Source organism: Moschus berezovskii, chromosome 7 (genome assembly GCF_049115385.1).
Source record: "Moschus berezovskii isolate FMDL1 chromosome 7, NW_MosBer_1.0, whole genome shotgun sequence".
NCBI classification, from domain to species: Eukaryota; Metazoa; Chordata; class Mammalia; order Artiodactyla; family Moschidae; genus Moschus; species Moschus berezovskii.
In genome coordinates, this window is record NC_142466.1 from 59,482,240 (window position 1) to 59,496,850 (window position 14,611).

The following is a 14,611-nucleotide window of genomic DNA, read 5'->3' on the forward strand; positions in this document are numbered from 1 at the left end:
CAAAGTATTGGAGTTTCAGCTTTAGCATCAGTCCTTCCAATGAACACCCAGGATTGATCTCCTCCAGAATGGACTGGTTGGATCTCCCTGCAGTCCAAGGGACTCTCCAGAGTCTTCTCCAGCACCACAGTTCAAAAGCATCAATTCTTCGGCGATTAGTTTTCTTCACAGTCCAACTCTCACATCCATACATGACCTATGGCCAATTAATCTACAACAAAGGAGGCAAGACTATACAATGGACAAAAGACTTTTCAATAAATGGTGCTGGGAATACTGGACAGCTATATGTAAAAAATAAAAGCAAACCAAAAAAAAAATGAAATCAGAACATTCTTTAACACCATACACAAAAATAAACTCAAAATGGATTAAAGACCTAAATGTAAGACTGAGTACTATTAATATAAAACTCTTAGAGGAAAACATAGGGAGAACATTCTTGGACATAAATCACAGCAATATCTTTTCTGATCCATCTCCCAGATGGAAGTAAAAACCAACAAATATTACCTAATTAAACTCAAATGCACTTGCACAGTGAAGGAAACCTAAACAAAATGAAAAGACAGCTCACAGAATGGTTAAAAAAAAAAGAAAAATGCAACCAAAAAGGGATTAGTCTCCAAAAGTTACAAATGGGCAGGAGATCTAAACAGACACTTCTCCAAAGAAGATATATAGATAGCCAAGGGGCACATAAAAAGATGTTTAACATCACTATTCAGTTCAGTTCAGTTCAGTTCAGTCGCTCAGTCATGTCTGACTCTCCATGACCCCATGAATCACAGCACGCCAGGCCTCCCTGTCCATCACCAACTCCCGGAGTTCACTCAAACTCATGTCCACAGAGTCGGTGATGCCATCCAGCCATCTCATCCTCTGTCGTCCCCTTCTCCTCCCACCCCCAACCTTTCCCAGCATCAGACTCTTTTCCAGTGAGTCAACTCCTATTAGAGAAATACAAATCAAGACTACAAAGACATATCACCTCACACCAGTCAGAATGGCCATAATCAAAAAATCTATAGACAATAAATGCCGGAGAGGGTGTGGAGAAAAGGAAACTCTACTACATTGTTGGTGGGAATGTAAATTGGTAGAGCCTCTATGGAGAACAGGATGGCGGTTCCTTAAAAAACTAAAAATACAGCTACCATATGATCCAGCAATCCTACTCTTGTGCATATATTCACAGAAAAACATGGTTTGAGAGAGTACATGCACCCCAATGTTCACTGCAGTACTGTTTACAATAACCAAGAAATGGAAGAAACCTAAATGTCAATCAAAAGATGAATGAATAAAGAAGATGTGCTACATATAAACAATGGAACATTCCTCAGTCATTTAAAGGAATGAAATAATACAATTTGCACCAACATGGACAGACCTAGAGATTACATACTCAGTGAAGCAAGACAAAGACAAATATCATATGATATCATTTATATGAAGAATCTAGAAGAAATGATACAAATGAACTTATTTACACAATATAAACAGACTCACAGACTTAGAGAATGAATGTATGGCTACCAGAGGGAAGGGTGAAGGGCAGAGACAGATTGGGAGTTTGCGATTGACATGTACATACTACCATGTTTAAAATAGATAACCAACAAGCACATGGAACTCTGCTTAATATTCTGTAATAACCTAAATGGGAAAAGAACTTGAAAACGAATAGAAACATGTATATGTATAATTGAATCACTTTGTTGTACACCTGAAACTAACACATTAACCAACTTCAATATTGTGCTCCGATATAAGATAAATTTTTTGAAAAAAAAACAAACAAGAAAAACCTCATATAAACACTTTCATCTACCACTTAATAAAATTAGAAAAAGAAGAATAGGGACTTCCCTGGTGACACTGTGCTTGGGAGTTCCCCTGCCAATGCAGAGGACACAGGTTCAATTCCTGGGCTGGATGGATTCCACAGGCCGTGGAGCAACTAGGCCCATGCACCACACTACTGAGCCTGTGTGCTGAAACTACTGCTGAATTCCATGTGCCTGGAGTCTGTGTTCTGCAACAAGAGAAGCTCCACAATGAGAAACCTGTGCACCACAAAAATCAGTAGCATCCACTTACTGCAACTAGAGAAAGCTCACACAAAGCAACAAAGACCCAGCACAGCCAAAAGTAAATTTAAAAAAAAGGAAAAGAACAAACAAAATCTAAAGTCAGCAAAGGAAGGAAATAATAAAGATCAGAGAAAAAATAAAACAGATATATTTTTAAAGTAGAAAAAAGTCAAAAAAAACCAAGAGCTGGTTCTTTGAAAGTATAAGCATGATTGACAAACCTCAGACCAGGCTCATCAAAAAGAAAAGAGAGATAACCCAAAAACAAAATAAATGAAAAAGAAAACATAACAACTGATAACAGAAATTCAAAAAACCCTAAGAGAATGCTATGAACACTTATATACCAACAAATTTGACAATCCAGAAGAAATGGACAAATTTCTGTAAACACACATCCTACTAAAATTTAATAAAAAAGAAAGATAATTTGAAAAGACCAATCACTAGAACTGAAATAGAATCTAATTTAAAAATTCTCAACAATATATGGCTACCAGTGGAAGGATGGGGGGAGTGGGATGAATTAGGAGATTGGGATTAACATATATATGCTGCTATGTATAGAATAGATAACTAATGAGTACTTACTGCATACCACGGGGAACTCTACTCAATGCTCTGTGGTGACCTAAATGGGAAGGAAATCCAAAAAGAGGGGATATATGCATACGTATAGCTGATTCACTTTGCTGTATAGCAGAAACTAACACTACATTGTAAAGCAACTATAATAAAAATTAATTTTAAAAAATTAAGTAACCACTGTAGTAAAAAAAAAAAAAAACTCTCTACAAACAAAAGTCTAGCACCAGATGACTTTACAAGTGAATTCTACCAAACATACAAAGAGGAACTTACTGATCCTTCTCAAGCTCTTCCAAAAACTGAAGAGGAGAGAACACTCTCAAAGCCATTCTTTGAAGCTATCACTTTGATACCAAAACCAGACAAAGACACCACCAGAAAAGAAATTTACAAACCAGTATCTTTGATGAATATAGATGCAAAAATTCTCAACAAAATATTAGCAACTGAATCTAACAACACCTAAAAAAGATCATACACCACGACCAGTGGGATTCATCTGAGGTTCACAGGGATGGTTCCACATATGCAAACCAATCAGTGTGATACACCAAATAAACAAAAGACAAAAAATACATGATCATCTGAATAGATGCAGAAAAGCATCTCACAAAATTCAGCATCCATTCATGATAAAAACCCTTACCAAAGTGGGTACAGAGAGAACATATCTCAACATAATAAAAGCTACTTAATGACAAACCCACAGCCAATATAATACTCGATGGTAAAAAGCTGAAAGCCTTCCTGCTAAATTCAGGAACAAGACAAGGATGCCTTTGCTTACTTTTTCTAGTCAACATACTAGGAAGTCCTAGTCACAGCAATCACACAAGAAATAAAAGGCATCCAAATTGGAAAGGAAGAGGTAAAACTGTCCTTATATGCAGATGATGATATTATATGTATATAAAACCCTGAAGACTTCACACAAAAATTACTAGAACTGATGAATGAATTCAGCAAGGTAGCAGGATATAAAATTAACATACAGAAATCAGTTGCACTTCTTTATACCAACAATGAAATAAGAAAGGGAATGTAAAAAAAAGAAAAACTTTTTAAAATTGCACCCCCAAAATAAAAGACTTAGGATTAAACCTGACCAAGGAGGTGAAAGACTTATTTGCTGAGAACAATAAAACATTAATAAAGGAAACCAAAGATGATTCAAAGAAATGAAAGCTACCTCATGCTCTTGGGTTGGAATAATTAATATTGTTAAAATGGCCATACTTACCAAAGCAATCTATAGGTTTAATGTGATCCCTAAATTACCGAAACGTCCAATACTTTGACCACCTGATGTGAAGAGCTGACTCACTGGAAAAGACCCTGATGCTGGGAAAGATTGAGGGCAGGAGAAGAGGGCGACAAAGGGTGAGATGGTTGGATGGCATCATCGACTCAATGGACATGCGTTTGAGTAAACTCTGGGAGACAGTGAAGAACAGGAAAGCCTGGTGTGCTGCAGTCCATGAGTCACACAGAGTCAGACATGACTGAGCTACTGAACAACAAATCAAATTACCCATAACATTAGGTCTGCTGCGTTGCAGACAGATTTCTTTACCAATGGAGCTACCAGGGAAGCCCAGAACTAGAACAGATAATCCTAAAATTCATATGGAACCATAAAAGACCCAGAATTGCCAAAACAATCCTGAAGAAAAAGGACAAATCAAGACGTATAACCCTCCAGACTTCAGACAATACTACCAAGCTACAGTAATCAAAACATTATGATATTGCCACCAGAATAGACATATGGATCAACAAAACAGAAGAGAGGTCCCAGAAATAAACCCACACACCTATCATCAATTAATCTTCAGAGGAGACACATATAATCTCTTCAGCAAGTGGTGTTGGGAAAGTTGGACAGTCGCATGTAAACCAATGAAGTTAGCATACTCCATTACATCATACACAAAAATAAACTCAAAATGGCTTAAAGACTCAAACGTAAGATGTAATACCATAAAGCTCCTAGAAGAGAACACAGGCAAAACATTCTCTGACATAAATCATACCACTGATTCCTTAGGTTCCCAAGACAATAGAAATAAAAATAAACAGGACCTAATCAAATTTACAAGCTTTTGCACAGCAAAGGAAACCATACATAAACAAAATGAAAAAACAACCTACAGAATGGGAGAAAATACCTACAAATGATCCGACCAACAAGGGATTAATTTCCAAAATATACAAACAGCTTGTACAACTCAACAACAAAACCAACTGAAAAATAGGCAAAAGACCTAAATACACATTTCTCCAAAGAAGAAATACAGATAGCCAACAGTCATATGAAAAGATGCTCAACATGGCTAGTTATTAGAGAAATGCAAGTCAAAACTACAGTGAGGTACACCTCACAATGGTCAGAATAACCATCATTAAAAATTCTGCAAAGAAATGCTGGAGAGGATGTGGAGAAAAGAGAACCCTCCTATACTGTTGGTAGGAATATAAGTTGATGAGCCACTGTGGAAAACATAGAGGTTCCTTATAAAACTAAAAATACAACTATCATATGATCCAGCAATCCCAATCCTGGGCATATATCCAGACAAAACTGTAATTCAAAAAGATACATATACCCCTATGTTAATAGCACTATTCACAACAGCAAAGACATGGAAACAACCTAAATGTCCATTGACAGATGAATGGATAAAGAAGATATGGTGTGTATACACACACACAAAAACACACAATGGAACAGTTCTCAGCCATAGAAACAAATGAAATAATGCCATTTGTAGAAACATGAATGCAACTAAAGATTATCATACTAAATGAAGTAAGTCAGAAAGAGAAAGATATAACACTTATATGTGGAATCTAAAATAAGACACAAATGAACTTCTTTATGAAACAAACAGAATCATGGACAAAGAGAAGAGACTGGTGGTTACCAAGGAGAAAGGCATTGGAGAAGAGATAGACTGAGAGTTTGAGGTTAGCAGATGTAAGCTTTTATGTATAGAATGGATAAATAACAAGGTCCTACTGTATAGCACACAGAACTATATTCAATATCTTATGATAAATCACAGTGGAAAAAGAAATTTTAAAAAGAATGTGTATAAAATGCATAATTGAATCACTATGTGTACAGCAGTAATAAACACTGTAAATCAACTATACTTTTAAAAAAATTTAAAGGGATCAGAAACAAGTAGTATTCCTTGAGGAAAAAAAATCAAAATTCTATCAAGAAGGCTGAGCCTTGGAAAAGAAATCTAGGTGGTACCTGATAGGAAACTGATAATTGAGAGAATCAGTTCTTTTGCCAGAGCCTGGAAGGTAGATAATTAAAGAAGAGTATTAAAACAATTACTTCACTGATACACCTGAAGAAGGGAAAGGCTACCCACTCCAGTATTCTGGCCTAGAGAATTCCATTGACTGCATAGTGCATGGGATCGCAGAGTCACAGATGACTGAGCAACTTTCAGTTCACTCACTGATACAAGTGGTCTGTGCAACTCTCTCCTTCTAGAAAATTGCTTTTTGTTTTAATTTCCTCCTTTAATAAGTCTATTTACATATAGCACAGTGATATGTATGTGACTAACCGGGAGAAATATCAATAACCTCAGATATGCAGATGACACTACCCTTATGGCAGAAAGTGAAGAGGAACTCAAAAGCCTCTTGATGAAAGTGAAAGAGGAGAGTGAAAAGTTTGGCTTGAAGCTCAACATTCAGAAAACAAAGATCATGGCATCTGGTCCTATCACTTCATGGGAAATAGATGGAAAAACAGTGGAAACTGTCAGACTTTATTTTTTTGGGCTCCAAAATCACTGCAGATGCTGATTGCAGCCATGAAATTAAAAGACGCTTGCTCCTTGGAAGGAAAGTTATGACCAACCTTGATAGTGTATTAAAAAGCAGAGACATTACTTTGCCAACCAACGTTCGTCTAGTCAAGGCAATGGTTTTTTCCCGTGGTCATGTATGGATGTGAGAGTTGGACTGTGAAGAAGGCTGATCGCCAAAGAATCGATGCTTTTGAACTGTGGTGTTGGAGAAGACTCTTGAGAGTCCCTTATACTGCAAGGAGATCCAACCAGTCCATTCTAAGGGAGATCAATCCTGGATGTTCATTAGAGGGACTGATGCTAAAGCTGAAACTGCAATACTTTGGCCACCTCATGCGACGAGTTGACTCACTGGAAAAGACTCTGATGCTGGGAAAGGTTGGGGGCGGGAGGAGAAGGGGACGACCGAGAATGAGTGGACATGAGTTTGAGTGTACTCCGGGAGTTGGTGATGGACAGGGAGGCCTGGCGTGCTGTGATTCATGGGGTCGCAGAGAGTCGGACACGACTGAGCGACTGAACTGAACTGAACTGAACAATAATTACTGCCAACATAGCTACCATTCCCTTGAATAAGGTCAGTAACTCCTCAACAGCAGCTCAGCCATAGTCATCATTGTAATATTTAGTTAACAAACAGAGATTGTGAACTTGTCCACTAGAAATGCTAAGAGCAGAATGCCACTCTAGGTCCTCTGGCTTCAGGTCCTATGCCATGTCCAGCATTCTCGATGACCCTATGATGGGGAGGTCATAGATGGTGTAGAGCTTTGTATTTCATGCCAAGGAGCTCAGAATTCTGAAAGGAGCTAGACCTCTAGGAGGTCCTTAGAGGGATCCGGTGAAGCAGTGCTTCTCTGTGGAACCCTGAAGAACACCAACGTTTAAAGAGCAGACAGAGAAGCCTATGGACAAAGCCTCATTCAGTTCTATATATACCTGAAGTTAGGATCCACCAGCGTCTCAGAGAAGGGATCAAAGTCTCCAGAAAAATTTCACCTGAGGTAAAAGGCCTTACTTAATATAAATCACCATTTTCCACTACAGGACAGTAACAGTACTTGCCACGCCCCCTCAACCTCCCCACAACCCGCCTCAATGTTTGGTATTAAACAAGAAAGCCAGTATTCACAGTGTATTTGTTCATTCAAATATGTTTCTGTTCTCCAGAAATGTAAGTGTTGTCTGAAATATAGTAACATTTATATTCATTCCACAGCTTCTATAAACTGTAAGACAATAAAACAACGCAAGAAATAATCAACCCTTACCTTGCAATCTTAAAAGTAGGTTCCCCTTTCAGTGTGGTTCATCGGAGTAGTCATTAAAGCTGTGAGCATGAGGTCTACCATTCCATTCTTCAGCTGCTAGTGTTGCCGCTCTGTACTTACCAGTGATGTGCCCCAGCTTCATTAGTGAGATTTTCACAGTTGGAAGTTAGGAAACTCTGCTTCGGAAAGATAACAGGAAGAAGAAAAAACCAATAAACTATTTAAGAATTAAGTGGGGTGTGGCTTTCTTGTCTATAAACTGGTAGCTATCACTAAGGTATTTCCCAATGCTATATATTCCTACCTGTATTTGATTTGCTGAGAAGTGATAGCAAATGTTGAGTCTGGGGCTTTTCCTACTCAAGGCAATGTATACTCTAGCATATATTAGCAAACATTAGAACATATGCTTTTAGGAAATCCAGCTGACCAACTGATTTATAACCTTGTTCGTTTATTTTTTTTTTTTAACAGAGAAAAATCTTTGCCGGAAGTGCAATGAAAACTGCAAGACATGCACTGAATCTGACAACTGTACAGAATGCAGGGAGGGGTTAAGGTAAGAGAGTGAAAGATTTCACCAAGTAACACAGCCCAAGGACTTCTCAATAAATTTTAAAAAAAGAAAAAAAGTAAACAGGTAATTCTCTTATAAGTCACCCTTGGTTTGACTCCCATTCAGAATCTCGATTGCTATTTGCATTATCTCTATCATTTTATGTGAAAAATTGGATGCTACATGGCCATTTGAGAGGCTTTCTTTGGGCGTTTTGACCGGCAGTGTATCAGTCAAGGATTACTGCGTAGGTAACATCAATGAATTATATTTAATCTCCCTGATTCATTCCTTTGATGGTCGAAACTATTCCCTTATCTTTATTATTTCTCTCCATATAGCCAATCATTGTCTTATCTTAAGCACCTCAGGCTGGTTCCATTATGCTGTGGTATGCACATAGATTTAATACCAGGGGATGTCATCCTTGAATGGATGAGACTTGCTCATTGCTAAAGCCAGACAGTTGATAGATTCTTTGAGAGAATAACACCCAGCTCAAGTGAAGTAGGTATTCTTGATATCCTTAAAGAAGGTCAGATCATCCCATGCTGAGTGAGGGGCTGGACTCTGGCTTTATTACATAAAACTAGAATTCTGCTCCATTCCATACCTTTTAAGAGTTTTCTGATGGCTTAGAGGGAAAAGCATCTGCCTGCAATGCAGGAGACCTGGGTTTGATCCCTGGGCTGGGAAGATCCCCTGGAGAAGGAAATGGCAACCCACTCCAGTATTCTAGCTTCCTGGTAGGCTACAGTCCACCGGGTCGCAAAGAGTCGGACACAACCGAGAGACTTCACTTAGTACTTCTATTTCCACTTTTGATCAAAGGCACAATAATCAGGGTCCAGGCAGTCTTTAGGCAGGCAATCCTTTACATTAATTAATAGGGGAACATCATTTTTATTTCAATTAATTGATTATTTTTGGCTTTCTTTTTTCCCCCATAAATGTATTCAGTGTCCATTTGTTTTGCACCTTGCATCTCAAGACTTCAGTTTTGATAAACGTCAGTCTAGTCATCATCCTACTACTTTTTGGAGAAGGAGCAGACTGTTATAATTTTTAAAAAGGAAGATAAATGTGGGCTTAAATCTTTCTCTGCCATTTATCAGCTGTGTGATCTTGGTCAAGTCCGTTCACTCCTCTGAGCTTCAGTTTTCTCATCTATAAAAAGGTGGTACTAACCTCAAAATTGCTGGATTATGATAAGGATTAATTGTGATAACATCTATAAAGCACTTATTCCAATATCTGACACTGAAGTGGTCCATGAAAAATAAAAGATCATTTTCTATATTTCTTAGGGAACATTTTATAGAGTAAAAAATGTTCTCTGATAGGAATGAGAGCCATATATATTAATTTTAAATATGTGAGTAGCCACATTAAAAGGAGTAAAAAGATAAAGGAGAAATTTATTTTAATGAAATCTTTAACCAAATATATCCAAAATATTATTTCAACATGTAATCAATATAAGACAATATGAAAGATAACCAGTGAGATATTCTATATTTTGTTTCTAGTGCCCAGTCTTCAAAATCTGGTATTTTACCCTTAAAGCACGTCTCAATTAAAACAGTAATTTTTTGAGAAATACTTGATCTGTATATAGATTTTATAAAAATTTAGTTGAAGTAGATTTTAGATAGCCAAGTTGTTCCGCACTTATTCAAAAGTTTTCTGATAATTGAATCAAGTGCCAATTTGTAAGATTTAGAGTGAAATGAACAAAAATAAACTGTTAAATTCTGTGCCTTGGCCACACTAGCATTTCAAGTGCTCTCGAGCCCACAGGTGCTAGAGCGTGTGGGACGGCACACAACTAACTCAGCTGGCTCATCCCAGCATGAACCCAGGGCCAGGCTCACTTACCTCGCCACCCCTGGAGTTTGGAAGAAGTCGAGTGCATCAGGGTTCCCAGCGGTGCTCTGCTGCACGTCCCACATAGCGCATTGCCTGCTCTCACACTGCACCCTCTGTCTCCAGCTGAGCAAGTGCCAAGCTCAGAAGTAATTTCCTTTGTTAGAAAAACAAGGCAGCTTAAAAAAAAACTTTGATAAGTTTATCAGTGGTCCTATTTCCTCCCACAAACGGGTTCATTTGATTCACTGTCCCCTTTTTCCAGCTCTAACAAAAGGAAAGGGATTTTCTTTTATTGGCTTTTTAAATGACACCTCTCTGGCCAGAAGAGAAGATCTATGAATGAAATACACTTTCTGTCTTCTTGAGGCCCCCTGTGTTTTTCTTAGGGACTTCTAGGGTTCACCATTTTGCCTCAAAAGACCTGTAAATTTTTAAATAGTGGCTAAGCAAACAGAAAAATATCTATGCATAAAATACTAGAAGGATATGGATTAAAATGTGAACAGGACTGTTTGGAATTCTTTTTCATCTACTTTGGTTTTGTTCTTTCCAAATTACTTTAAAGAGAAAAATAAATATATAAAAATATTTATATACATATAGTATAAAAAAATAAAGGGAAAACTAAATGTTAGTTTTTAATAGTATAATCCATATACAAAGCACAGTCAAGTAACATGTGAATTGCAGCAATGTAGAGAAATGTATTTTCTATAAGAACACAGAAAGCATTTGACCCTGTTGCTTAGATACCCATTTTCTAGAACTGTTTACTGGGTGACATGGGATTATGGTAACAGTCTCACTACTGAGTTATTCCATGAATAATGTTTGCATATTAAATGCTGTAAATTTTAGACATTTGTTTTTAAGACTCAATCCGTAGGCTATGAAAACCCTTACAGGTGATAAAAAATTAGAAGGAAAAAAATAAACATTCCTCATTCTAGCAACATATTAGGTAATGCCTAAGAGGACTATTTCGGAGAAGGCAACGGCAAGCCACTCCAGTACTCCCTAGAAAATCCCAGGGATGGAGGAGCCTGGTGGGCTGCAGTCCGTGGGGTCACTAAGGGTTGGACACGACTGAGCGACTTCACTTTCACTTTTCACTTCTTTCACACATTGGAGAAGGAAATGGCAACCCACTCCAGTGTTCTTGCCTGGAGAATCCCAGGGACGGGGGAGCCTAGTGGACTTCCATCTATGGGGTCACACAGAGAGTCGGACATGACTGAAGTGACTTAGCAGCAGCAGCAAGAGTACTATTTAGAGAAAACATAGCACAGATAACACCTAAAAATACTAAATAATAATGTAACTAAGAAAAGTTGAGATGTTTGGTGAAGCAGCAATATGAGTAAATAATTTTGCCAAATATTTCATTAGAGTTTAAAATTAATAAATGAAGCAATAGAAGCAAAAGTATGTTAGGATTCTCTTGTTTTGGTCCAAGAGAAGAACTAAAATCAGAAACACTTAAAATTTTTAAAAGGCTATTCCTGGGAGTTTGAGCTGAAGGTTGGGCAGGATAGTTGTACCCTTCTATTAAGGTGTTATTCATTTTACCATGTATTCCTACAACATATACAGTTACAGAACAACATTTAAGTTTATTGTGGAGTAGGTCTAGGAGGTCTGGGATTGGTAGGCATGTTGTTAGGTAAGGTGATTGTTTTGGTCCATAAAATACTTGTAAAAACCTCCAGGTTGTAAAATGTTGAGTAAAGAAAAAATGTGTCAGCCAGCCTAATAAGTAAGAGGAATGTCCTCCAAACTTGCAGCACATGTATAGGCTACAGACTTATTACAGGCACAGAAAAGCATTCTAGGCATCAGGAGGAGAAAAAAGAGGGGATGGGGCTATTTCTCCTGCTTTGAAGTTCTCCCAAATCCACTGACCTCTGGGGGAAACTATATATGTTACATACGGCCTTGGGGAGTCATGACCTCTTTGCCTGACCACAGCCGTCTGTGTTTTCAGCCTGCAGGGGTCCCGGTGCGCCGTCACCTGTGAGGACGGATGGTACTTCAATGGCCAAGACTGCCAGCCATGCCACCGCTTCTGCGCGACCTGTGCTGGTATCTCCTCCCCCACTCCTCTTCTTTATTTCTCTAGCTCTGGTTTGGCTTTTGTCTGTCTTTATCCATCAGTCATGCACACCCTCTTGGTAATTTTTTTTTTAATTAGATTTACTTTTCTAGCTTTACTGAGGCACAACTGACAAAAATTATATACTTTAAGATGTACGTGTGATGTTTTGATATACATAATACAAGGTAATTAATACAGTCATCACCTCACATAGTTTGTGTGTGGTGAGAACACTTAAGATCAACTGTCTTAGTTGAGTTTTGAGTATACAATACAGTATTAACTATAGTTACCATGGCGTACGTTAGATTTCCAGAACTTATTCATCCTGCGTAACTGAAACTACCCGTGGATCCAGGTCTCACTTCCCCACCCCAGGTCCTTGACAGCCCCCCTTCTATTTCTGCTTTCATAAGTTTGACTTCTTTTTTAGATTCCACATTTATATGAGATCACGAGGTATTTGTCTTTTCCTATCTGGGTTCGATTTTAAATGGAACAGTAATACTCAAACTTCTGTGTTGAAAATACATTCGAAGGAGGCCAATGGTAGATACAAGATGTGTGAGAGCAACCTCTTGATAATTTTAGTGGAAATGCTGGAGAAGCATGGAGCTTTTCTGACAATCATCATGCGTTCTCAAAAGTCAATCATCAGCAGCCTAACCTCACTGAAAATGTAAAATGTCCCAGCAATACCTCCTTCGCTTTCAGAGGTTTGATGTTTTTTGGCAAATGGGTTCAATGTAAAACTGAAGCCTTTTCCCCCAGAGAACATAAGGAAAAGTACAAATGTTACAGTTCTCAAAATTGCAACCTATTAATTCCATTTTCACCAATTATGCAAAAAGCAGCCCGCTGTGCAACCTTTTCTGAGGTTTTGTTTCTGTTTCCTGCATTTGTCTTGCTTTTAAGGAGCGGGCGCTGACGGGTGTATTAACTGCACAGGGGGCTACTTCATGGAGGAGCGGAGATGCGTGCAGAGCTGTAGTATCAGCTACTACTTTGACCACTCTTCAGAAAATGGATACAAATCCTGCAAAAAGTAAGTGGATCCCCCCCCATTTAAGCCCCAGTGTTTGGTGACTGGGTTCCTTATTTGACTGCTTTCATTAAATAATATGAAATGTACAATTATTAATGAAAAATAAGGTGAAAACATTTACCTATGGACACCACCACTCTGCAGCTTTAAACCCAACTGATTTTTGTGTGTGTGCCTCAGGAGCACTTTGAAGCCTCTAAAGTTGTATTTCTGTTTCAAGTGCATGCTCTCTCCTCTTTAAAATCAATCTACCTGCTGGGTTTTCTTTAATGTTGTCAATTAAGGCAATTCATTTCAGAATTGTGGCATCTTCAAAGGGAGAATTAAATTTAAGATGCTAAGAGACTGACAGTAAACACATCTTTTCCTGCGCCTGATGTGTGAAAGGATGATACATTGTACATTCTCCCCATAGATGTGACGCCAGCTGCTTGACATGCAATGGTCCAGGGATCAAGAACTGTACAAGCTGTCCCAGTGGGTATCTCTTAGACCTAGGAATGTGTCAGATGGGGGCCATCTGCAAGGACGGTGAGTACAACTACTTATTTTGATCTTCTGAGAACCGTGTGATCCTTCCACATTAAGGTCTAATATATATTTCCACTTGAAAATATTAACTATCAAGCATGTCTCAGATAGGACATGCTGATGTCTTGTTGGTGTTCCTTGAACTTATACCCTCAATGGGTTTAGTTTTCTGGTGGTTTTAACTGCAAAAAGAACTAAAGCATCCACTGACGAAGATGGCACTAGTTAATTTTTCTTAATTAATAGACTTTGTTCTTGAACACTTTAGAGCTTTGGGTTCAGAGCAAAATTCAGCAGAAAGTACAGAGAATTGCCATATATCCTCTGACCACGCTACATACGTACACACATACACACACACTCACTCACTATCCCTCACCAGAGTGGTATGTTTGTTAGAGTTGATGAACCAACACTGACACATCAGTGTCACCAAAATCTACAGTTTACATTAGGGTCCACTTTTGGTGTTCTATGAGTTTGGACAAATGTATAAAGACAAGTATCCACCACTGTAATATCATACAGATTACCCTTCACTACCCTGAAAATCCTCTGTGCTCAGCCTATCCCTTCCTTCTTCCCTCCCTCTGGAAACCAATAATTTTTTTTCACTGTCCTCATAGATTTGACTTTTCCAGAATGGCATATAGTTGGAATCTTACAAACACTAACTAGAAAAGGCTACATATTGTATTGTTTTCCAGTCTTCCATCATATGTAC

At 38.2% G+C, this 14,611-nt stretch overlaps 1 protein-coding gene across 3 annotated transcripts in view; it reads left to right on the forward strand.

Moving 5' to 3' along the window:
• The window catches only part of PCSK5 (proprotein convertase subtilisin/kexin type 5), a 507,981-nt gene that overhangs the window by 339,247 nt on the left and 154,123 nt on the right, over positions 1-14,611 (forward strand). For all 3 annotated transcript variants that reach the window (XM_055426904.2, XM_088837941.1, XM_088837942.1), the window contains exons 17-20: positions 8,266-8,350; positions 12,201-12,298; positions 13,227-13,356; positions 13,772-13,887. In XM_055426904.2, coding sequence (XP_055282879.2) covers positions 8,266-8,350; positions 12,201-12,298; positions 13,227-13,356; positions 13,772-13,887 — 429 coding nt within the window. The remainder of the gene's footprint in view (positions 1-8,265; positions 8,351-12,200; positions 12,299-13,226; positions 13,357-13,771; positions 13,888-14,611) is intronic.